General features: G+C 42.2%; 1 protein-coding gene across 2 annotated transcripts; it reads left to right on the forward strand.

Moving 5' to 3' along the window:
• The first annotated feature begins 655 nt into the window (after nt 1–655).
• LMNB1 (lamin B1) lies at nt 656–22,850 on the forward strand. Of its 2 annotated transcripts, none has more exons than XM_038123841.1 (11): nt 656–1,148; nt 9,658–9,814; nt 10,525–10,650; nt 11,643–11,813; nt 13,169–13,294; nt 15,787–16,007; nt 17,304–17,529; nt 19,533–19,637; nt 20,053–20,172; nt 20,876–20,989; nt 22,086–22,850. In XM_038123841.1, exons 1-11 carry the CDS (start codon nt 799–801, stop codon nt 22,125–22,127), a joined length of 1,758 nt encoding a protein of 585 aa, XP_037979769.1. In that variant the 5' UTR covers nt 656–798; the 3' UTR covers nt 22,128–22,850. The 2 variants fall into 2 exon arrangements, with proteins under 2 accessions (XP_037979769.1, XP_037979768.1); XM_038123840.1 differs by lacking the exon at nt 656–1,148 and adding an exon at nt 1,205–8,686.
• The last annotated feature ends 1,615 nt before the right edge of the window (nt 22,851–24,465 follow it).

Raw genomic sequence — 24,465 nt, forward strand, 5'->3', positions numbered from 1 at the left:
CTTGTGGCTCTGCACAGCTCCTGCCAGGAGGGGACAGCCGGGGGGTCGGGCTCTGCACCCAGGGAACAAGGGCAAGAGGAAATGAGCTGGAGCTGTGGTGGGGAGAGTTAGGAGGGCTAGGGTTGGACATCAGGAGGAATTTCTTCTTAGAACGGGTGGCCAGGCACTGGAACGGGCTGCCCTGAGACGTACTGGAGTTACGGTACCCGGAGGTGCTTACGGAAAGCCTGCACGGCGCTCGGTGCCATGCTGTTGTTGACAGGGGGGTCCGGCCGCACGCCGGGCTCCATCACCCCCGCCTGATTTATCCCGCGATTCTGTAATTTACAGCCACACCGCCAAACCAGTGTCTCTCCCCGGGAGCGCTCGGCCGGCCGAGGGGCGCTGGGGGCGGCCGTGCGGGGAGCTCCGGGCGCGGCGACGGGAGGGGACACGGGGTCCGGGTCCCTTTGTCCGGAGCCATGGGCGGGAACGGGGGGCGGGAATGAGGGGCGGGAACGCGCGCGGGGCGTGGGCGTGGCTCGGTGGGCGTGGCCTCAGTGGCGCGCCCGCCGGCCGTTGGCGGGTTTTGAATTTAGCCCGCGGCAGAAGGCGGCTCGCGATTGGCTGGCGCGCGGTCACGTGCGCGGGTGGGCCGCGAGCGCGGTCCAGCGGGGCGGGCGCGCGGCCATATTGGATCTGTGCGGAGCCGGCGGAGGCGACGGCGGTCTGTCCGTCCGTCCGTGCGTCCGCCCGCCTGGCCGTCGCTCCCCGCCCGCTCCCCGCCCCGCCGGTGCCCTCATCCCCCGCCCGCGCTCCATGGCCGACCCCACGCCGGCGCGGGCCCGCGGCCCGGCCGTCGCCGCGATGCCGCAGAGCCCGACGCGCATCTCCCGCCTGCAGGAGAAGGAGGAGCTGCGGCAGCTGAACGACCGCCTGGCCGTGTACATCGACAAGGTGCGGAGCCTGGAGACGGAGAACAGCGCGCTGCAGCTGCAGGTGACCCAGCGGGAGGAGGTGCGGGGCCGCGAGGTCACCGGGCTCAAGGCGATCTACGAGGCGGAGCTGGCGGACGCGCGGCGGGCGCTGGACGACACGGCGCGGGAGCGCGCCAAGCTGCAGATCGAGCTGGGCAAGCTGCGCGCCGAGCACGAGCAGCTGCTGGGCAGGTGGGCAGCGGGGGAAGAAAGGGCCGGGAAGCATCCGTGGGATGGCGGGGTGGGGACAGGGATGCGGGCGGAGCGGTGGCGGAGGCAGCGGCGGTGCGCGCCCCGCGCTGCCGCCCGCCCGTCCCGCCGGCGCTCGGCCCGGGGCTGCGCGGCCGGCAATGAATGAGGGAATGAATGAAAGAGGCACGGGCAGCGCTGCCGCCGCTCCGCCCCGGCGGGAAGCGCCGGCCCCGAGCGCCGCCCCTGCCGGGTGCGAGTGCCCCGGCCCCGGCAGCATCCGCGGGGATGCTCCGGGATGGCTCCGACCGGTGCGGACGGAAAAAAAGGGGAAGTTTTGGTTAGACGGGTTAGGTATTAGGCAGAAGTTCCTAACTGTGCGGGTGGTGAGGCGCTGGAACAGGTTGTACGGGGAGGCTGGCGCTTAAGAAATGAGGTGAAGTGCTCTGATTGCTCCCCGCAGTAAGGGAGACCTTAGAGCGCCTTCCTGTAACTAAAGGAGGCTGGGGAGAGATTTCTGACAAGGGCACGGAGTGATAGGACGAGATGGGAACGGCATTAAACTGAAGAAGGGCAGGTGTAGGTGGGATATCGGGAAGAAATTCTTGGCTGTAAGAGGGGTGAGGCCCTGGCGTAGGTTGCCCGGGGAGGTTGTGGATGCCCCCATCCCTGGAAATGTTCCAGGCCAGGCTTGATGGAGCTCTGAACGGTCTGCTTTAGTCAGTGGCATCCCTGCTTGTGTCTGGGGGCTTGGGACTTCAGACTCCATCCCAGTCCCTTAGCACTGTGATTCCATGACTATTCACCTGCCCCTGCACGGACAGAGGGCTGTCTTTAAAGCTCAGACTGCCTCGGGATGAAAAACTGAACCTTTCTGAAACAGATTAACTTCATAATGTGAAAATACTGACTGGCTAATACATGGATCATACTTTAAACCAAAGGGAACTGTAATTTTTGTGTGCCCTCGTGGATGTTCAGATGTTACAAAAGGTAGAATTTGTGTCCACACATCCCCCAGATTGACAGCTTTAGGGCACAGTGCCAAGATCCCTGCTCCTGCCGCGAACTGATTTTGAGACACTAGATTTTGCTTATTAAACATTGTTTATTTCGTTCCTTGTTTGTTTTTACGTTCAATTTGATTTTTGTGACTGCTGCAGTTTTAGGTGTTCACGCTTTAGTCTTGGAATCACAAAGTGTGACAATATTGGGATGGAGAAAAAGTCTCCAGAGTTGTTATTCTTCCTCTGCTACTGTGTCTTAAATGCCCTCTCAGCCCTGATTTTTCATGAGAAAGATACTTCATGTGTAACCAGCATATTGATGTTCTTCCCTGTCTGCAGACAGCTCTGATATCTTTTGGACTCTGTTATTTAAAAATCTAAAACCGTGAGCTTCTAATTAGTGAGACTGGTTGTTCTTGAGGTTCTCTCATGGTGCCTTATGAAAGTCTTAAATCAAAGTAGTCATTGACAGTGATAGGGGAAAGCCAGGTGTAGCTGCTGACAGGCACCAACATTACTTGACTCCAAGGTCAAGCCAGGAATTTCCATATCTTCGTGATTTTATAGAGGAAGACACTCTCTTGTGTCAGCTTCTCACAAGACTCCATGCGTGGGACTGGGATCTACATTCAGTCTGTAGAGGATTCCCTTTTTGTGGCTGGAGCCAAGGCATTAATAATGTGGACATGGGCATCTGCATATTCTGCCTTGCATTTGCCTGTGACGGGATACTTGGCAAAAACCTGTTTTGTCGGGGCGGGGTGTTGATTGCCAAGAACTCCTGGATGGTTTAGTAAAACAAGCACTTAATGTTGTTTGGGGCTCCTGGATTCCACTTGTTTCTGGCTCTTTGGTGTTGTCTGGTGCCTGACCTCACGATGGGCGTGCAGTTTCTTAGTCGTCTTTGAGTGCTAAGATGGATATCTTGGGGATATCTAAGCTTATCTGTAATTCTATTTGCAAAGTCTTAAAAAGGAGCAGAGGGGTTTTTCACTTGAACTGGAGCACGCTCCTTCATGGTTTCTTAGAGCTGTTAAGTCACATTACAGCCTGACAAAAAAATACTCTTAAAAGCACTTTGCACAAGTGTGCATGGGATTACTGTGAAGGTTTGCAAGTTAAGATTAGGATGTGTGTTCTCAACAGGATTTTCCTTGCCCTCTCTGAAAGCTGAACTGCAGTGTGCTGTATGCACTGGCTTTAGTTAAAATGTGAGCATGTAGTAGGTTGGATCTAACTAGAGAGCCAGTTGGGAAAAAAAAAAGGGAAAAAAAAAGTTAAGTTACCTGGCATGTTTGGTTTGTATGGTTTAGGTATTCTGGTAGCCATAACATTCAAATTAGTGATGGCTTTGTTTCCTTACAGAAACAAAGAGGGAGAAATGGCTCTCCAGGTGTTCTGGGTCTAAGGAGGAAGCAAAGATGATTTGTCACTTCGTTATCTGAAGCTAGGCAATACCATTCATGGTCTAGCTGGCCTTCTTGTGTTACTTGAGTATTTTTGCAGGCGTTATTCTTGTGCAACTCTGTTTCCTCTGGTCAGCACGGCATCCTTCTTAATTGCTTGATCCATTTTATTCCAGTCATCTTTCAGTCACTCTTAGTGCCTCAAACTCGAACTTCTGGTTACTCTTGAAGTGCTGTGGGACTTCTTAGTCTTTCTTTACAAAAATTAAAGATCCAGTCACCTATTTGTTGGATTTGCTGACTTCAGTGCCGTCTATATGGTGTGATGCACCAAAAAGCTTGCTCTACTCATACTTCTAATCCCTCAAGAAAGTTGCATTTGTTTACTATTTGTTTACACTCCTGTATATAGCAGACTTGTTGCATGCTCTCCTAGAGTGCTTGCCATGCAGTGAGTTCTGCTGTAGCAAAAATATGAGGGTTTCCCTTGATACTCCAAATCTCTAAAGAGTTAGGGGGGGTAAAAGTGAGATTAAAAAAGAGCTTCCCTGTTTCTGTGCCAGAGAGGGGATGGGAAAGTGATACTAATAGTTGTGTAAGTAGGAAGCTTGTGATGGGCAGAATGGACATAAAGGAAAATAGATCTCTGTCTCTCAAGACTTGGGGGGGAAAAACATGTGATTTGAGTTTAGGGCTATAGAGTTCCTGGAGAGCTCTTGGGAGGTGGAGGGGAGGGAACTCTCTCTTCCATAGTTTGAGAAATAATTGAGAGACCGTACCAATTTCACAGCATTTCCAATTTATTTTCTCATAAGTGATTAGACAGGGCTTTAGCCTATGCTTTGCCATTGGTCTTGGCTGATGTAGAGACATGCCTATACTTCCTGTAAATAAAGAGTGTAGTTAATTGTGACTGCTACAGTTTTGCCAGTCAAGGGCTGTGGCAGACACCAGCAGTAGCTCCACAGAAAAAAATGTCTGTGCATATTGATTTCCAGCATGCTCATTGCTCATGAACAATAAAGGTTGCCTGTAGGTAGCAGGATTATGGAGTCTCAAAGCGTGTGATGATACAATTAGCAACAAATTATTTTGGGGTAACAAGTCCTGTTATTTTTAGGCAGAGTGCACTTCCTACAACTGAGCAGCGTTGCCTTGGCTGGAGTTCAGATTGCTGCAAGTTCCATTTTTCTTGAGATAAGGATTAAATAGACAAGGCACACAAATCAGTGAAGGATGTGATCCTTGGGCATGTCATAATGCCGTCATTTAAGCAGCAGGTCCCAATTGCTCCATCACATCCTACAAGACTGGACAAAGCTTCTGCTTTTAAGGGGAAATGTGTCATGGGTTCATCATTTGCCACAAGTGCACACCAGGGAGAACTGCTGGGCCGGGATGGTGGGGGGAAAAGGTCTTGTGTGTCACTGGAGCAATTAACTTAACAAGGGTGCACATTGTGAATTTTGGCGCAGCTGTGTCACCAAGTCCTGTTGAACAAGGGCCGTTCAGAAAGCCAAGGCTGGCTGCTGTGTCGTGTGGCTCTGCTGATGGGTCAGGTTTCAGCATAGTTTTCCACTAGTAGAAATGGTTTCCAAGATAAAGAAAATTTCTTTCAAAGAATGTTTGCGATGGGGACTTAATTCAATGTACAGCGGGTCAAAAAATCCCCGGCTGGACTTGCCCACGTTCTGGTTGGTCGTGTGAGGAAATTGTGTTCTTTAGGAGGTATAAGCTGGTGTTAACTCTAGTTCATTTAGGAAACCCATTGTTTACATTTGTCTTTGGCAGGCTGGGGTTTCACTGTGGCAGTTTGCCAGTGTTGAGGGACATCTGCTCTCCTGGAACAGGAGACAGTGTGATTAAAGTAACTTCGAAGGAAATTGTGTGCTTTATTGAAGGTGTTGGTAAAGGACTTAATCTTCCTTTATTATCTTCAGGTGCTCTGTCGAGTGCAAGCATTGATAGCAAATGTAATTGTGGCAAGGAACTAAACTTAAATTTTAAATATCAAAGAGGTAATTTATCTGGCTGGCTGGCTTTTCATCTCCAGTTGGCCTTCCTTCCCATCCACACTCTGAAGTACATTTCTGCACTGACATTAGGCAGTAAAATAAATATCAGGAACAGCTTCCCATCAGGCTGTGGCTTGAATTACTGTGCAAGTGTGTGGCACTCTGCAGCTGGTATCCTGAGCAGCTACACAGAACCATGTGGTGTCGGAGCAGGCAAAGATGTGACACCTGTTCCAGGCTTTTCCAGGGTGCACGTGTGCTGTAAGGAGCTGGGGAGGTACTATGGGAAGGAAGCTGACTTGAAATTATTTTAGGCATGTTTGTATTATCATAGGTGATCTTGAAAAGTGAGGAAAAGATCAGAGTCAGTGGAACTTCAGAGCCTTCATCTGAAATTTGTCACTGTTTGGATGTGTACCACAGAGCATCCAGAGGGGGAAAGAGTGGGGTGATTAACTTGTTGCAAAATAATTCAAGCCACTGAAATGTAAGAATTTATATTCTGAAGTCAGCATGTCTTCTGTGCAGTATAGGACATAAATATTTGGTGTCAAAAACGTGGACATGTAATGATGACAGGGTAATGGGCAGTGGTTTGATATGTTTGTGTGCGTAGTTTCTGCTTAGAAATGGGGTTGTGGGGTTCACACAGATGACCATGAACTTCAGGCTGGATTTGTGACTTCAGAGTCACAGCTGAGCAGTATGTGACAAGAGGTGGTGTGTTGTTGTTGGTTGCAAACACTACGTTTAAATAAAATGGGTAACATGAGACAAGGTTGAAAACACGTTACGTATATTTATTTACAGAGTAACTTGTCCAGTTTCTCTGATTTTCATGTCAGTCTCTATTAAAAAAATTGAATGCTCTTAGGTGCTTCTTACATTATTTTAAGCCACTTTCTTGCAAAATACAGCCTTAGCATTTTGTCTGCTGTGGGGAAAAAATGTGGGAAACTGACTGCTAGCTAAATAAAATATAGAAAATTCATGACTGCAGCTGGGTTTTTTTATTTATTATTTTCATATTTCTCTACAACTGGAGTAGGAAACCAACCCACTGTTCAGTAAATGTAATTTTATATGGGTCTAAATATAGGTTGCATTATCAGGAATTGGAACACGTGTGTATCTATGTCATGCCTTGGCTGAAAGCCCATGCTTTTTGAGGAGGGTTTGATTAGTGTTGGTAATGCTTAGTTTTGTGATCAGGCTCTTAAGTAGCGGCAGAAAAGAGTGGGTGGGGGTGTGGGAGGTGAGAAGAGTCTGCTGTAGGCTGGTGGCATCCTGCACTTGGTCAGTTTCAAAGGAAATTTTGAATTGCACCTCCCAAAGTCTGGCTGCTGACTTTTTGCCTTGCGTGAGGCGTGTGGTTTGTCTGGCTCCAGATGGTCAGCTCAGCTAGAAAATTATTTCTTTGGGATTTTTGTTTAGTTGTGGGTTTTTGGGTTTTTTTGTACGGCTTTTCTATTATCTTAGTAAGAAGTTTAAGGAGATGACGGGGAAATTCTAGGTTGTTGTAAACAATTCCATGGGTAGGAAGATCCACGCACTTTGAAGTCAAAAGAGAGAAAACCAAACTGCTTCTTTTAAAAAGATGCAAGTCAGCAATTACTTGTTTGCTTTTATTTTCCTTTCATGAGTCAAACTACTTGAAAAGGAGCACAGTTCTAGGTAATTTCTGAACACTGCAACAGGAAGGTGTTTGAGGTTTTTTCATTTGCTGTATTCAGATGTAGCTTTCTCTAGGGAGGAAGAAGGCATCTATTGTCAAGAGGCTGAAGTTCTTCCTGGTCAAAATTAATGGGTGTAAGGGTGAAGTATGTGTTGTATACATTAGTGTTTGTTTTTATAAATCACAGAGGCTTTTCTGATCTTTTGCTCCGTGCCTGTATTCCCTTTAGGGCTGGGATGACTCTGTTGAGTTGCTGAGATTTCATCTGGCTTCCAGCGTTTGAAGTGTTGAGCTCTAGTTTCTGTTTTCTCTCTGAGAATGTGTTCAGATGAGGTGTCTCATAGTTAGACAGCTCATGTCACTAACAACTAATAGTGCTTAATTTTAATTCTCCACCCACCCACCACCCCCCCTGCTGTGGCTTTTGTTGCATTAAATTATAGTGTGGCTTCACAGACAGTCTTGTTGCAAACAAGCCAGAAAGGGCTGATCCAACTGGTAATACTTTTTGTGGCACAGGTACTACACTGGGTTTTAATAATGTTGTTGTTCCTAGTCTGTTTTATTATAATACTCTTTTTTTCTCTGCTGATGCGTGGCAAGAATGCTTTTCTCAGCTGCCTTTCAGTCTGTAAATGCATTAAAAAGGTACTTGCATTAAAATGATTTAGGATCCAAGCAGTTTCAAGGTGTCCAAACACTTTGGATAGTGGCACATTTTGGGGAATTTCTTTGATCCAGAGTCCAGGATAATTTGGGGAGCACTGTCTAAAACTCTGCAACTTTCTCATTTCAGGGTCTTACTTGGTAGGCTTGGTTTCAGCATGGGAGAAGCAGTTTCTTCATGTTTTGATTAAAGCTTTTTTCCCAAAAGTGATCAAACAACAAATGTCTGCTGTGGACCCTCATACTTCCTAATAGGGGATGGGGAGATTGGGATTTTTTTACAGATGTGCAACATACCTTCCTTTCCTTCTTTTTCCTCTTTTGCTGCACACCTTCCTTGCATGCTGAAGTTCCAGCAGGCTCGGGTTTTATAGGAAGGGCAGGACAGAAACTCCAGGGAATAATGCAGAGAGCTGGAAACAGGATTGTCCATCCAAACCCTAAATCCTGTGGTTCTGTCCGAGCGCTGGATCCAGCTGTGGGTCTGAGGAGTGAAATGCCACTAAGGCAGTGGGGAGTGCTGAGCAGGAGGAAGCAGCTGAGTGCAGAAGAGAGTGTTTTTGTGTGTCTCAGGGGCTCCCAGCCTGGCCCTCGGATGCCATGCGGCGGGGGGAGTAGGTGCTAATCCCACGGGATCGGGATTAAGGAGCGCTAAGTCTGTTGCGTAAAGCCTGCCATGTGGTGTGGCTGTGGTGCTGAAACCTCCAGACATGCATTCCCATCCCTGCATCCCTCTGTGTGCATGCACCTCTCCTGAGCATGATAAGTGCAGGTAATCTTGGGGGGAAAAAAAAGGATCTTTTAAAGCTGAGGGTGTCTCCTTTTAAAATTTTGTTGATTTTGTGTTGTCTCATTTTGTTGAGATGCATTGCTGTTGGGCCTTATAAGCTGTACAGTGACTAAAAAGAGTAGTGGATGTATTCTGAATCTATCAAATTTTAATTTAATTTTAATTTGTCCAATTTTCTGCATATTATGTTGTTAATTCTGGGGTTTTTTGTTGTTTTTTTTTTTAACGTCTGGAAAGAAAAGCATAGTAATTAAAGAAGGATATGCCAGCTCTCATATTATTGAGCTTAAATCTGTCCTTTTCTTTAAAAAGTTCATAGTTCAATTAAAACCATCTAGGACTTCTACATGCTACTGCCCTTGACAGACAAATGTGGATATCCCAGGCAAAAAAAATTAATTAATTCTAAGTTTGAAGGACTTGTTACACATCTGATGGCTGCTTGTGCCATCTAAGGACAAGAAACACTTTGATTCATGAATATGGGTTTCCATTCTCCTGTTTTTGATAGTAGCCTGTTACAGTATTATTTGTGGATAATAAACTTGTGTTTATGTGACATTACTTTTTTCCCCTCATTTGATTTCTGTTTGAATATGCTAGTTTAGGAGATAAACACCTAGAAAATGTTTGACTGCTTGTCTAGACACAAAAAGTAATTTGAAGGTAATTTGAAAATCTTCTGTGCTTGCCTTCATAAAGAAATCACTTCTGCCCCAGTGTAGTTTCTATGATGGCAGATATTGTACAGACAGGATTTGGGTCTGTTTCCTTGGGTCTGTGAAACTTTGCCAATTTTGAAAGGTGCTGCAACGCCCAGTAAATTTAGCTAACACAAAATGGTTTTGACAGGCGTTTCTCAAGTCCAAGATTCAGATTGCTTTATCAGCCAGCAGTCTATTTTGGAGGCATTTCTAGGTTCTCCTGCAACCACTTTCTCTGGTTTGTTCCAGCTATGCAAAAAAGGAATCTGACCTCAATGGAGCCCAGGTGAAGCTTCGTGAGTTTGAAGCAGCCCTGAATTCCAAAGAAGCTGCACTGGCCACAGCCTTTGGTGATAAGAAAAGTCTGGAGGGAGAAATTGAAGATTTGAAAGCTCAAATTAGAGAGGTGAGAAGAAAAGATATGTAGCCATCAGGTTCTCTTAGCGAGTGAGGTGGTTTTCTGTATTATGAGCTGCCAATCTGATAAAATACAACTTTGTAACCAAAAAAAAGGATGAAAACCTGTCAATTTTAAGAGCTGAGAGAGCTTTTAAAATTGCAGATGCTGAAATTAGGAGTGATGTTACTTTGGGGAAGAAAGCAGGTCAAGACTCAAAGGACACTTGACACTTTTCAGAAATGTTTTGTGGGGCAGATTGACTTCACAAGAACAGACAATAACTGACAAATAACAGTTTCTCTCTGCTCTCCTTTTGGTTCTGCCCGTGGTTCTGCATGTTCTGGTGGCACAATGAGGAGGAAAACCTCTTGTCCTAGTTTTGTTAGCCTTTAGATTTGTAACCTTGAGCGGCTCCACCTCTAGAAGAAGAGTTGTGGAGACAAGGAAACTGGTGTTTTCCATGTATTAAAAATTTATTTGTAAGGAAAATTGTTAAGTACCAATTTTAATGCCAATTACTAATGTGAACTATATAGAACTCACTTGTATAAGCAACTGCAAAAGTGTTTGTGTGATATGTAATATTACTGGGGCAAATATTGGGATTTGATTGTTAAGTTAACCTTAATGTGTAGTTAGCTGTAGTTTGTGAGGCTTTGGCCATTGTGTGAGTTCTGCTGCATAATTTTTGTGTTGATTTTTTTTATTTCTTAAAGCTTGAAGCTTCTTTAGCTGCTGCCAAGGACCAGCTTATAAACGAAACCTTGCAGAAAGTGGACCTTGAAAACCGTTGTCAGAGCCTCATTGAGGACCTGGAATTCCGTAAAAATATGTATGAAGAGGTAAATTTAGCCTCACGAATTAACATCTTTAAAGAGAAGAAGGCAACTGGTATGGGAAATTCTAGAACAGGAAAATAATTTAGGCTGGGAGGTACCTCTGCAAGTTGTCTGAACTCCTACTCAGAGTAGGGTTTACCTTCGTTCTAGCATGAAGATTTCTAACTTCCTTTTTCTAGGAAAAATTATTTTAACTCTGAATCCTTGGGGTAAAATAACTTCATGTATCATGTTGCTTCATCTTAAATTCTGATCATGGTATGCAATGCACATGTCTTTTTTTTATTAATGAGAAAGTAGATTAGTAATTTCCCACATAATCCCATTATAAGAAATAAAGTCGAGGGAGACTCAAACAGGTGCTCTGGACCTGCAATGTGTTTAATTTCAAACCTTTCTAATAGGATGCTTTTGAATAATGGAAACAAAAGTGGAAGAATAGTTGTTTCTTAGAACTTTCTCTTGCCACCCTCCCTTTCACCTGTGGCATTTGAAGCTTTGCAGGAGGAACCTTAGGGCAGTAACAAATGTGCTTGACCATACTGTCTTTTTTTCCATGTGCACTTTTCTTGCTAGAAGTATTTTCAGCTTTGTTTCATATTGTTGGAATCCCTTTCTTTCCAGAGAAAGTAAATGGGGAAAGTGGGGTGACTGTTATTTCGCAGTAATTTGGTTGTGTTGAAGCACGGAAGATACCTCAAGAAAGGAGGAACATACTTTTAAAATCTATTGATGCTGAGGTGTATTTGTTGAAAATTCCGAGAACTCTCAGAAAAAAATGCTGATGGTGTCCTAGCTCTTATTTTAATGACTGGCTCTTGCAAAATAAAAGTAGGGAGACCATTTCTACTAAAAGCTTCATGCCAAAATAATCTGATACTAGAACCTGCATTACTCCCCACTCAGCAGGATAGCCTCCTGAAATTTTTTTTGTCCTGTATTTACTGAGTGTTAGCATGTTTTTCTGGCTCTCACAGAAAAAATTGATTTTACAGGAAATCAATGAGACGAGAAGGAAGCATGAAACTCGCCTGGTCGAGGTTGATTCTGGGCGTCAGATTGAGTACGAGCACAAACTGGCCCAGGCCCTCCACGAGATCAGAGAGCAGCACGATGCACAAGTGAAGCTCTACAAAGAGGAGCTCGAAGAGACTTACCATTCCAAAGTGAGAACATGTTTTCACACAGCTGTTTGATGTGCTTTGTTTTTGTTTGGCTTAATGGCATAATTGCTGGCAGCTCGGAGGGGTTTATTAGGGAGCTGGGTTTGAAATTAGCGTGTGTTTGAGTGTGGATTTGCATTTTCACATCTCACTTGGGGAGCAGGTTTAATCCTCATCAGGTACAATAACAGAAGGGAAAGAAGCACTGTGTGAAGGTGGTCTGGAGGGGGCAATGATTAATGCTGGGATTACTGTGAATTCAAGGAGAGTTTGTGCATTGTTAAGAATGATACTGAGCAATGATCAGTAAGGTGTCCCATGTTTTGTATAGAACTTAATAATGGGGCTTGCTGAGAAGACAGAGTCCTCTGAGCCCATACAAAACATGGGGAAGTTTTACAATGCCTAGTAACTTCTGTTTTTCACTCATCTAGGCAGAAATCTGAAATCAGTTATACTTCATCATTTCCTTCCTGTGCTGTTACTCAGCGTTTATGTCAGGAGGCACCCCGATGTCTCAACTGAACCTGGTTTCTGTGGCTGTACTTGTTGCAGTTAGTATTTTTTAAAAGCAAAGTTGGATTTTACATCATAAAAGCTCATATAAACTGAATTTATTACCATCAGTTTTGGTCTTTTCAGCCTGCTTATCTCCAGGCCTTCAATCTGGCTTGGAAAAGATGATTTAAAATACGATTTAGCAAAAAATGCAACCTCTCATTGCTCCCTTGGTCTTTATCATCAGGTAAACTTCTCTGTATTTTTGGAAACTTAGTTAAAAAAAATTAAATTGCTTTGCATCATCATTAAGTTCAATAAATCTGTGGTGCAGCTCAAGTGTGTGTGGTAGTGTTCAGCAGGAATTATTTAGTTACTTTATAAAAGTAAAGCCATTCAAGATTGAAGTGATAGATTGAAACAGTAGTGATTCAGAATACTGGTACTAATACCAATTTATGTATATTGCCTGAAAGTTAACAGGTTTGCCTCTTTTTAGAGAATTGGTAATTTCAGTTTAGCTTCTTCACTAAGAAGAAGCTAAAGCGTATTAAATAAACATTTAAGTGTATTAAATAAACTTCGGCCAGCATGAAAACTGAACTTAGTAGCTCAATTTCAGTAATGTCTACAAGGGGAAGTTTTAATCCTAAAGTAAATATTCAGAGAACTGGAATTCCAGGCAGGGCAATCCAACGTGGTAACCACATTTTAGCCCTAAAGAAAGAAAAGCTTCGGTGCTTTGGAGCTGCAGAGAGGAACTAGGGTGGCTTAGCGTGGCCTGTGGGTTTTTGGTGATTCATTCCTTCTTCTGGTGAAAGTTACTTTGAAACTGATGTCTTCGCTTTGGTGCCCTGCAGCTGGAGAGTGCCAGGCTGTCCTCGGAGATGAGCAGCTCTGCAGCCAACACCATCAGGGAGCAGCTGAACGAGAGCCGCATGCGCATCGACAGCCTGTCCTCCCACATCACCAGCCTCCAGAAAGAGGTATCCAGCTCTGCCTCCTCGGTCCTGCTCTTTACAGACGTTGGGTTTTGGATTAAAGGGCTTTTCTTCCTGTTACATTTGTTGGTTTTTGTATTAAAGGCATGTCTTTCCCTCAGTTTGTTCAGTGTCACAACCAGAGTTCGTCTTCTCTCCTCCTGCTCTGTACTTTTTCAAATTCCTTAATGTCTCCTTTTGACAAACTTTATTTTCTTTTTCTGTGTGTGGTATTCTGCTATAGAGCCAGTGTTTGAAACAGGGTACTGTTAACTGGCTTTTGTGAAAATTTTTGTGGATAGATGAGGCAATTTTAGACAAATGTGTAATAAATGTTCTTGACACTCTGAGCAGTTTAGTGCTGACCCAACCAGCCTATAGAATTCTACAAAGCAACATTCAAAGCCAGAACTGGAATTTGCAGGCTCTTTTCACCCTAGATCCAGTTTGCACCGAGACATCTAAAAAAATCAAAACTAACGACATGATCTTGCCCAGATTAAGAATGGGAGACTGAGTGAAAACATCAAATAACTGTACTTAGCATCTGTAGGGCAGGATCTTGAGCAGAAATTGGTTATTCCTAGATCACAGAGGGCATAGATCACACTCAGAGAAGCATGACATAATGTATGACAAGTGATATGTTCAGTACTGGCCGGTTTGTAACGTTATGTGCGCTGCAGTGGGAAATCCAGAGTGAAAATCAGAAGTGTTAGGAGTAGGTTCTGCAGTAAGCTTTTGTAGCTCGCTTGAAAATGCAACAAAAATTTAAACTTTTTTTATTAATATAAAATACTAGTACTGTTTGATCCTTTCTGTGATACATTTTGAATTTTATTCCTCCTGTACAGTAGGACATGAAGGCTCTGTGTATTTCTAGTGAAAAATATAAATCTGGGGGGACATTATTTCCTAATTTTCCAAATAAATTGGCAGATACTAGTAAGAGTCTTCCTAGTTCTCCTTTTATCTAGTCAAGTTAGTCTCTGGAAAAGATCAGGTGATGTAATGAATGTGCATGAGAATCCACAGGAGTTGGATGGAAAGTTTTGGTCACTTAGGTCTTATTTCTGCCTTTAGATTACCATCATCTTTTGGGGTTTCAATCAACAGGTTTTCTTAAGTTAATTTCCTCTGTTCTGTTACTTCAGGAGTGACAGCTTCGTTCAGAGGACTTGCTTCTGAACTGGCAAAAGGGTTTGTTGCTAATTTCAGGGCAATCAACTTCAGGGAAAATCAACTTCTGTCGTTTTGACTGTGATTTTCCACCAAAGAAACCATTTCGCTGTGGTTTTGGGGTGGTTTTTGATGGTAGCGTGAGTGAAGTCAGCCAGGGCACTTTTATTTTCCACTTTAGTAGCATTAAATTAATTTTATTTTCTTGGAAATCTCGTATCTCTGGTGCTGGTCTGGCTTGAGTTGCCAGCACTGAGCTCTGTACTAGACTCCAGTGTGGTCTTCCGTGTGACACAAAATTCCATTTATTAAATTCCTTATCTGACTCTTAGCACTGACAACCAGTTATACTGGTCCCTTGTATCAGACATGTAGACTCCCTTTCCTCTCTGTCTCTGGAATATGTGGTGACTTCCTAAATTTGGATGCATGCATAACAAACTTTGTGATTATGGGTCATTGGTTCCTGTGTCTGCTCCTTAATTAAAAAAATAAAAATCCCAAGGGGCTGTGAAACAGAAGAAAGCATGCTTATGTAAACCAAAAAGTTGCCATCATTTTGGGCTTTCTTTGTTAAGCGTTCCATTCTGGGCGTACAGTTTTAAGATCTGCCGACCTGATGGAATTTTTTGAAGCAGGAGACAAATCAGATTTCTTCAAGGAGTGCTTATCACCACACTCTGAGCAAGCCTTGGAGGCTTTAAGGACGGGCAGGCAGGTTTGCACTGACAACAACCCCCATTCCTTTAGGGGAGCTGCCTCCCAGAATTCAGGATTAGCAGCACCAAGCCAAAGCACAAAGCAGACATCTGGAAACTACAGAGCACTGAAACACCTCCAGGGGTGGTGATTCCTCCACCTGCCTCCCTGGGCAGCCTATTCCAATACCTAACCACCCTTTCGGTGAAGAAATTTGTCCTAATGTCCAGCCTAAACCTCCCCTGGTGCAGCTTAGGACTGTGTTCCTGTGTCCTGTCTGGCACCTGTTAAACACTTAAACTCTTCAAGCTCAATTTTTCTTTCCCGGGTAAATTCGAGTACAGTAGCATATTGTCAGACCTCAGAAAAAGGGAGCAAAGAAGTTGTTTTCCCAAGGATGTTGCAAGTTTCACTGGAATTTGAGGTGTTTATATTTGTAGTAGGTGAGGTGGAGAGCAGGAAGTTGAACACACGGGTGAGTTTGAACTCAGAAACAGGGGAGAACGTAACTTCTGTATTTTGAATTTCATGTTTCCTGAACAGCAGAGCACGCGGAGGCTTGGGTGGGCTTTTGTCTGTGCCACCATTGATGTTTTCAATTTTCAATGCTTTTCCTCTAGTCCAGAGCATGGCAGGACAGAGCACAGGAGCTGGAGAGCAGCTTGGCCCAGGAGCAGGAAAACTGCCGCAAAACACTGGCAGAAAAGGAGAAGGAAATTGCAGAGATAAGAAATCAGATGCAGGAGCAGCTGAGTGACTACGAGCAACTCCTGGATGTTAAACTGGCACTTGACATGGAGATCAATGCATACCGGAAATTGCTGGAGGGTGAAGAGGAGAGGTAGGAAAGGACATGGCAAGAAGGCGGTGTCTCTGTTATCTCTGTGCTTTTCTTGTCTCTTTTCTCTGTTAAAAAGCAGTTTTTAGTGGTGCTTGACTGCTTTCCAAGGCACTGTTTTTGCCCCCTCCTGTCTGACACAGTTCAAAGTCACCATGAGACCAAGCACACTTGCAGCAAACCCCCTTTTTTGATTCTTTGTTTGTTTTGTTTTTTTTATTTTTTTTATTGGTTTTTTTTTTTTGGTTTTTGAGGGTTTTTTTGGTTAAGATCCAGCAGAGAAGAAGTAATGAATTATCATTTGTATGCCTGTTTGGTGCCATGGTTAATATTCTTCTTCGAAATTAAATGCAGGGTTAATTAATTGTTATCCAAATTCCTCTAAGTATAGAATAATTATAATAAAGTCATAATGCCATTATGATTGCCCAGCTCATCAGCCAGCTTCATTTTCCACATCTGGCCTCAGAGCTCTTCTGAGAATTTTCACCTCTGTCACAAGTGTCATTTAAAGCAGTTTTGTTCTTCACTGTATTCTGAGCTGCTCTCTGCTGATTCCTCTCAACTGTGGGGATGAAACAGCCAAAGCTTTTATGCCACTGTGTTTTTGCATTAATTTCCCACAGTGGCTTAAGTCTCCCTAGGGTTTTTGTTTCTTTGTAGTCTTCAACAAATGCACAGAAATGCTTTTATGCTCTTAATATAGTAGTCCATCAGTATTCTGTGCTCCAGGAGCATTAATCAGCTGTTTGACATCATCTTATTCACCTCTTAAGTACTTCAGCCTTCACTTCTTCATGTAACATGCTTTGTTTACTGCGTTGCTCTATAAATCTAAGGGAAGAAGAGGAGATGGAAGGAAGTTTATTAAAAAAAAAAAAAAGTGGAAAAAGTGAAACCAAATCATGGAATCATTAGGGCTGGGAAAGATTTGAATACAGTTGTTGACCCAGCACTGCCATAGTCAGCACTAAACCCAAGTCTCCCAGTGTCCCCAAGTGCCACATCCACATGTATTTCCAACACTTCCAGGGATGATGGTTCCACCACATCCCTGGGCTAAGCCTGACTGCCTTTTCACTGAAGAAATTCCTCCTGATACCCAGTGTACACCATCCTTGTCCCAGCTTCGGCTGTTTCCTCTCACTCTGTCCCGCGTTCCCCGTGAGCACAGCCCGACCCCCAGCTCACTTCACCGTCCCGCCAGCGAGTTGTGGAGAGCAAGGAGCTCCCTCCCTGAGCCTCCTTTTCCCTGATGTGATGTGTGTGTGTGTGTGTTTTCTCCCTTGCCCACACCAGGCTGAAGCTGTCGCCCAGCCCTTCCTCCCGGGTGACCGTCTCGCGCGCCTCGTCCAGCCGCAGTGTCCGCACGGCCGGCGGCAAGAGGAAGAGAATTGATGTGGAGGAATCCGAAGCCAGCAGCAGCGTGACCATTTCCCACTCTGCCTCTGCCACGGGGAACGTGTCCATCGAGGAGATAGATGTGGATGGGAAGTTCATCCGCTTGAAGAACACCTCTGAGCAGGTTTGGAAGCGATCGCTCGTGTTCTGAGTTGAGGCGCTGGGGCATCCTCGGTGCCATTGCAGCTCCCAGGCTTCCCTTTGACCCCAGAGCCTGTGGCATTAAGGAACTGGTGTTTCCCAAAGAAAGCTTTCACACACTGATCTGATGGTGATGGTGACTTTTCCCCAAGGATTTTTGGTGCTTTTGTTTTACTGCAAGGTGTCCTGTGCACTAAATCGTTACCTCACACTTCTGCGTTCTGCCTTGCAAGTAATGCACCTGTAAAACTTGACAGATGGCATTGTTCCTGATAAGAAATGCTGCAAACAGACACCAGGCTGCTTTAGAAGCCTTTTCAGCACTTTCTCTGCCTTAAAAAGGCTCAAAATAAATACATAGTGATGCAGAATAAAGGTCTTGATGAAGTTAATTGCCAATGTCCCTTGTATCTGCATAGAGGTTTCCTAAATCATCGCTTTTCTTCTTCCTTGGCTGCACCCACAATTTTATGAGCCCTCAATTCCCATGCCAAAGCCACTGTTATGGTGACTACTGAGATTATATGGTTCTGTGAATAGCTTAGAATTTGTATTGGGAGCATACCCATATCTACGCAAATGAAGAACCCTTTGCTAAATAATAATCGCTTCCTTATTTTGCCCTCAGAATGATGCTGTAACATACAGTACATTTCCCTCCTTCATCTTCACTAAAGGGCAGCTTGTTGTGATGAGCTGGCCTGGTTCCAAGTATCCCAGTCCCCTCTAATCAGTGAGAATATGGACAGGCTCCTCCAGACAGTGATAATGTGAGTTTTAATTACCTGTAATTACCACACCTGGGGAGCGACGGTTTTGTTTAGTGAATTCAAGAAACCTTGACATTTCTCTTGGTCTAGACACTTCAGTCTGTAGATGACTCAATTCAGCCAGGCCAAAAACTGTTTCTGGTGGGTTAGAACCTGCCTTTTTTGGGCTTTTTTGAGTAGGTTTTTTTGATCTGCCCCACACACATATACTTGTTTAACACATAGATTTTCCCCCCACCTTTTATTTAATTTCCCTGCACATCCCTTGTTTCATAAGGAAGAAGAAGCATCAGTTTTGCTCCCAGTAACCATGGGTGGTTCATGTTTTTAGCACTTTTCTAGGGGGTCTGGAGTTGAGCAACTCCCTGTAGTGCAGTGTAGTAAACTGTACTTGGGGAATATTCATGAGTGTTTTGATAGTTTATATAAATAAATAGTTTTTAAAATTTATAAAATCCTCTCTAAGTTTGGTATGTTTTGGTGCATGACAAACTGAATGTCAGCATCCATTGAATTATATAATTCATTTTAGATAATTTATTTTAGATAATTTTAGATAATTTAGTTTATTTTAGATAATTTTAACTGACAGTGGCAACTATTGAATGATGAGAACCTGTGTTGGTGAGAGAGTTGAAAAAAAGCTTGTTTTTAATTTAAAACTCTTGTTTTGAATTTAAAAAATACCTACTTGCTTTGAAGCAGTCATTCTGTAAAGATGACTTGTATATAATTTGTTAATGCTTTTCAAGTAGTTGATAGGAAAAAAAATGATATAGGGATTATGTGGTGGCAAGTGTGCATATGTAAAAATATTTTAAGAATACTAACAGCAATATTTTGTTTTTTTGGAATACTGCTTGCCATTCTGTGCTTCAAAAAACAATAAATATTTGTAAGGGGATTTTAATATATAATACTTATTACTAATATGTATTTCTCTGGACCAACTGATAACAAAACTGATGCAAATCATAAACATTAGTTAAGTTAACATCAGAACTCAAAAGCAGAATGTATTAAGCTTTAACTTCACATAAGAGGTAAGATAAATTTACCTAAAATTATTCTAATTCCATGCTGAAGATAAGTGGTCATAAACCCTTTCAGTGTAAGTTTTATGTATGTCACAACCTTAAAGATAAAACACACTACATGCATAGCAGAAAAATGAATGCTGGTGGAAATACTATTTTTTTTCCCTCCTTTTTTTTAGGATCAACCTATGGGAGGCTGGGAGATGATCCGAAAAATAGGAGACACTTCTGCAAGTTACAGATATACCTCAAGATATGTACTAAAGGCAGGCCAGACTGTTACAGTAAGTTGTCAAGTTACACTTGAAATGGACTTCAGGCCAACTTCTATGGGCCAAAAAGACAAAAGAATTTTTAGTTTTGTCCGTCCTCTGTACGTTTTCAGGAAGTTACCACCTGTGTTTGTGTTGGGCATTCGTTGTGCCAATTGCTGGGATAATTAATACAGAGATGTTTTTCAGAATTTTCTGCGTGAAGCAGTGATTTTCACCACGTACAGGTGAAAATTTTACATTGCATTACATATTCTAAAGTCCCTGCCTTAAAAACACATGTGTTTTATTGTACAAAGCTTTGGGAGATGCTTGGTTTTCCTCACTGGAAGGGATTCACAGCATCACTTAAATGAAATGCATTAACTGAGTTTGGAAATGCGGTAAGACTGGTAAAAAAATGTTCCTGTGTGCCTTCTGTTGTCAGATCTGGGCTGCAAATGCTGGAGTAACTGCGAGCCCTCCCACTGACCTCATCTGGAAGAACCAGAATTCCTGGGGCACCGGCGAAGATGTGAAAGTTGTGCTGAAAAATTCTCAGGGAGAGGTAAAAAAGCACCTCACATCTGTCTGAGATTTTTCTGTGGTGGCATCACCTACAAGGATTCAGATTAGGGCTCCATACAGGAATGCCACTGCAGTGGTTTTTTTGGTAAAGTTTTCTCCTTTTGGAGAGCTAGCTGCAGTTAAGAAATGCCTCTACTGAACCCTGTGATTTTTTATTTTTTTTTTAACTCTGTATTGAGTCTCAATAGTGAAAAAATTACTTGTTCAGGCACCTTCCTCATGGCAGGAGCTGGGCAGTGCTTTAGAATACGCCTTGAAAAGAAAGTTTTGGTAAATTTCTGAGTGATTTGTCTTCTAAATCAGTTTTCCCTAAGCCTGTGTGCTTATGAGGAGTGGGGAATCCCACAGTGAACTCCACGTGAAGCAATGAGGAGTTAGTAAAACTTGAGGTGGGATAATTACTGTGACATGCTGTAAATGAAAGAAAATATTGAAATATATTTCAAAAAAATAAGATTGTGGAAGAACCTCATGACTGTGTTGTCAGAAACAGTCCTTCTAATCATTAAGACATTTAAAACTAAGCTGTTTATGATCAGTACTTGAGAAGTGTGCAAACAAAATGAGTACAAGTAGTTTTCCCAGCAGCTGGAGCTGGAGCTTCCATTTCTCAAGGTCTTGAGCAGGTGATAAACAGATTTTTTTTTTTTTTTAAGAGTTCAAGTCTTAAAACTGTCTTGCAGGAGGTTGCTCAGAGAAGCACTGTGTTCAAAACAACAGCACGTAAAGGGGAAGATGAGGAAGTTGAGGAAGAAGTAGCTGAAGCTCTGGATGAGGAAGACATTTACCGTCAGCAGGTATTTTCTTTTAGGGTTAACTAGGTTATTTACGTTGGAAAAATGGAGATATAAGTAATGAATTCTTTAAAAAATATTGAAAATTTGAGTGTGGACATTTTTCTTTTTTTAATCAGTAGTTAAGGAAAGTATGGAGCTGGTTTTTTTGAAAATATTGCCTAATGTATCCTCTTTCAGAGAAGTACCTTTTTTTTAAAGTTTAAGATATGGGGATTTTTTTTTTCCCCTTAAACTCTGTTCCTCATAAGATTTCCCCCCAAGCCAATTGTTTATAGTAAACTTGGCTTAAGTAGGTAAATTTACTGAAAGTTTTCAGGATTTAAATCTCCCTTTATCTCTGATAGAGAAAGTCATGTTAGTGTCTTATATTCACATATTTTCTTTGATAGAGAAAATATGTTCTCTGATAAAGTGAGATACTCACATATTTTCTCTGATAGAGATAATTTGAGATTTGAAAACTCTTTGAGAGAAAATGTGCCTGACATGCTGAAAAAATGAAGTTTTGAAGACCAAAAAAAGGGATGTGTTGGAGATCAGCAATGTTACATTTTTATATAAAACTCTCAAGGTTTCTCAAGGTTCTTGTTTATGCTCCCTGATTCAAATATGGCAATTATTTGTATTTATCTGATACCTGTTCTCTATTGCTCCTCAATAGGAAAGGACATGTAACATTGTTTTAATTCCTGGGTAAAACAGGTTGTACAGCTTTGCTGACTCTTGTTTGTACCTTGCCAGGCCAATAATTTCATATATTAAAAAGTGTGTATACATACATATGTGTGTATATATATATATGTATGTATATACATATATATATAAAAATTAAATTATATATTAAATATAATAATACATTTAATATATATTTAAATGCTTTAATACATAATTGATTATATATAAATATATCAATGTATGTTGATAATTAATCTATGAGTAATATAAAATTAATATGTGCTTAATTTAAAGTGTATATTAAAAAGTACAGTAGATTCTTTTGAGTAGAAAAGCATTTTGAACATTTTGCTGCTGGGTTGTTTGTTGGTTTTTCTGGGGTTTTTTTTTGGTTGTAAATGGTTCTCCCTGTTCACAACAGGCAGAGCAAAGGGCATCCAACAGAGGCTGTGTGGTCATGTGAAATTCCAGCCACTCCAGGCTCCTCCAGCCGTGGTAATCCCTGCCTGCAGAACAGAGCCTTCTGAGAAGCACAACATTATTTTCCTGTCTGTGAATTTTTAAAGCTGCGAGTCTGATGGCCTTAAATTTCCTCTGCCAGTGAAAGGAGAAAAAAAAAAAAAAAAAAAAAAAGGAGGAAAAAAAAAAAAGGAAAAAGAAGGTTTGTTGCAAGCATCTCGACTTCCTCGCAGGATGTGAGCTTGTCTCCTGACAAGGAGAATTCAGCTGATGCTCCTGTCTCTCTCTCAGATTTATACACCAGTCTCTCTTCATTGAAACCTTGCTGGAGTAGGAATATTCCAGTGTGTTTTGGGGATCGATTTTTTTTAGATTATACCACTCTAGACTAGTTGCTACAACCTCTTTGTATCTTAGGTGCTGTTGGGGATTGGTTTAGAGTTGTTAATTCTGGAAGAGGATTCATGTTACACCTTGTGGTTGTGTTGTTAAGATAGTGTTACCAGCTTAAATTTTCCTATGTGGTTTTTTTCTAACAAATTAGAAAGCTGTTTTAATATGGATTGCCTTACTTGTTTACAATTTTTCGTAACAAAACAAAGTCTCTAGAGGTCTAGTCTACATTTGTATGGGAAACAGTTGTAATTTTGCCAATGTTGAAGGTTTTTCTGTCCTTTTCGCATTATTCCAATGTCTGAAAAACATTTTAATAAAGTATGTCTGTGCTGCAGAGTAAAGTTTTTGGAATTTGTTTCTTCCTAGAGCTAAAAGCTAAAAGTGGAATGAGCGTTGAATCCTTGAAATTGATGGGTTTGAAGCTTTGAAGCTGAAGAAACATCCATTAAATGGAACAGTGGCATTTGAGTTGCAAAGATTTCTTCTGAATAATGACTGATACTGCTTCACATTTATGAAGTCAATTCTTTAGAGCTTTATTCACACTCTGTTGCGTTTGTGCTCATCCTGGCTCACGGCTCTCTTCTTACTGGACTGGCTTTTGCTGCATCCTGCAAGTACCAGGCCTAAGCAGTGTGAGCAAGCACAGTAACACGAAGAGAAATTGAGTAAAATAGTAATTATCTTTGACACAGCCTGAATTTATTGTTTCAAATGCACAGCCAGAATTTTGGAAGTTGATTAGAATTATTTTTTTTTTAAGTTGAAAAGACTTTTTTTTTTCCCCCAATGCAAAATTTTTAAGAATTTCTTTTACATGTCTTTCACCTTGGTCGAGCCCTTTTCTGGTGGCATTTCAACCATGTGCCAGCAGAAGGCAGAAAGGGAGGGGTTGGTGGACAATTCTTAAGTCATGGTAGGAACCTCCCTGCATGATCAGGTTCTTGGTTGTAGGTTTTGTAGAGCCTGTTCTTCGATGAAAATGGGAGAAATGCGGATTTCAGAATAATTTTTCTTTCTTTTTTTTTTTGCTGTGGCAGGAATTACTGTAAACTAGAAGGGAGTGTTGGGAAACACAACTGTGAAGCATGCTGCCACAAGGTGGAGGTCTTGTTTTGCTTGGTTTTTTTGTAATACTTGTACAGCAACATTTCCTGCACTTCCCTGCGAGTTCCATAACTTGATTATCATTGGTTCTGGCATTAGATACAAATTACATCCTCCTGCAGGTGAAAACTCTTCAGCAATTTACTGCTTGTAGTTGGATAAACACTTTACCAGGAATGTTTCTGCTCAAATGCACTCACTCCTGTAAGAAACAGATTAGGAATTTAGGAAACCAGTGGTTTGACCTGTGCAGCAAACCTGTGAACTGCACTCTTTTTTCCTGTGTTCATTATAAAAACCCCAGTGTAGTCAAAATCTGATGCAAATTAGTTTATGGTGGTGTTGACTGCAGGTTTGTGCTAAAAATTGTTTTTTGCTTTGTATTTCCTTGTTCATGATTTACTTACATACATCACATTTTTCCAAGCTGACAGCAAATTATGGAAAGAGGAATTAATCAGTAAATTCTGTCCAACAGATGTTAATTATTAATTTCCTTCTATAAATTATGCAATTTTAAATGCTGGTCTTAGTATAATTTTTTTCCATGAAAATTTGTCTTATCAGTGCATCATTTTGATACTAATTTGGGGGTTTCTGGATTTAAAAGGATGGTTTTTATCTGTGAAACACTGCATTTCATATTCATATTGAACTGTAAGCTGCATCTCTACTTCAAGTTAAATGCTACTGCTTTTACAGAAATAGCCACGTGATAACTATGAAGGATTTTTCTTCAGGCAAAGAAATCAAATAATTGATGGAGAATAAAAGCTCTTAAAGTCCCTGTCCCAAAGAGGACAACTGGTAATAACTGCTGATTTTTAGAAAGGGAGTGG

The sequence above is a fragment of the Motacilla alba genome, chromosome Z (genome assembly GCF_015832195.1).
Source record: "Motacilla alba alba isolate MOTALB_02 chromosome Z, Motacilla_alba_V1.0_pri, whole genome shotgun sequence".
In the NCBI taxonomy this organism is placed as follows: Eukaryota; Metazoa; Chordata; class Aves; order Passeriformes; family Motacillidae; genus Motacilla; species Motacilla alba.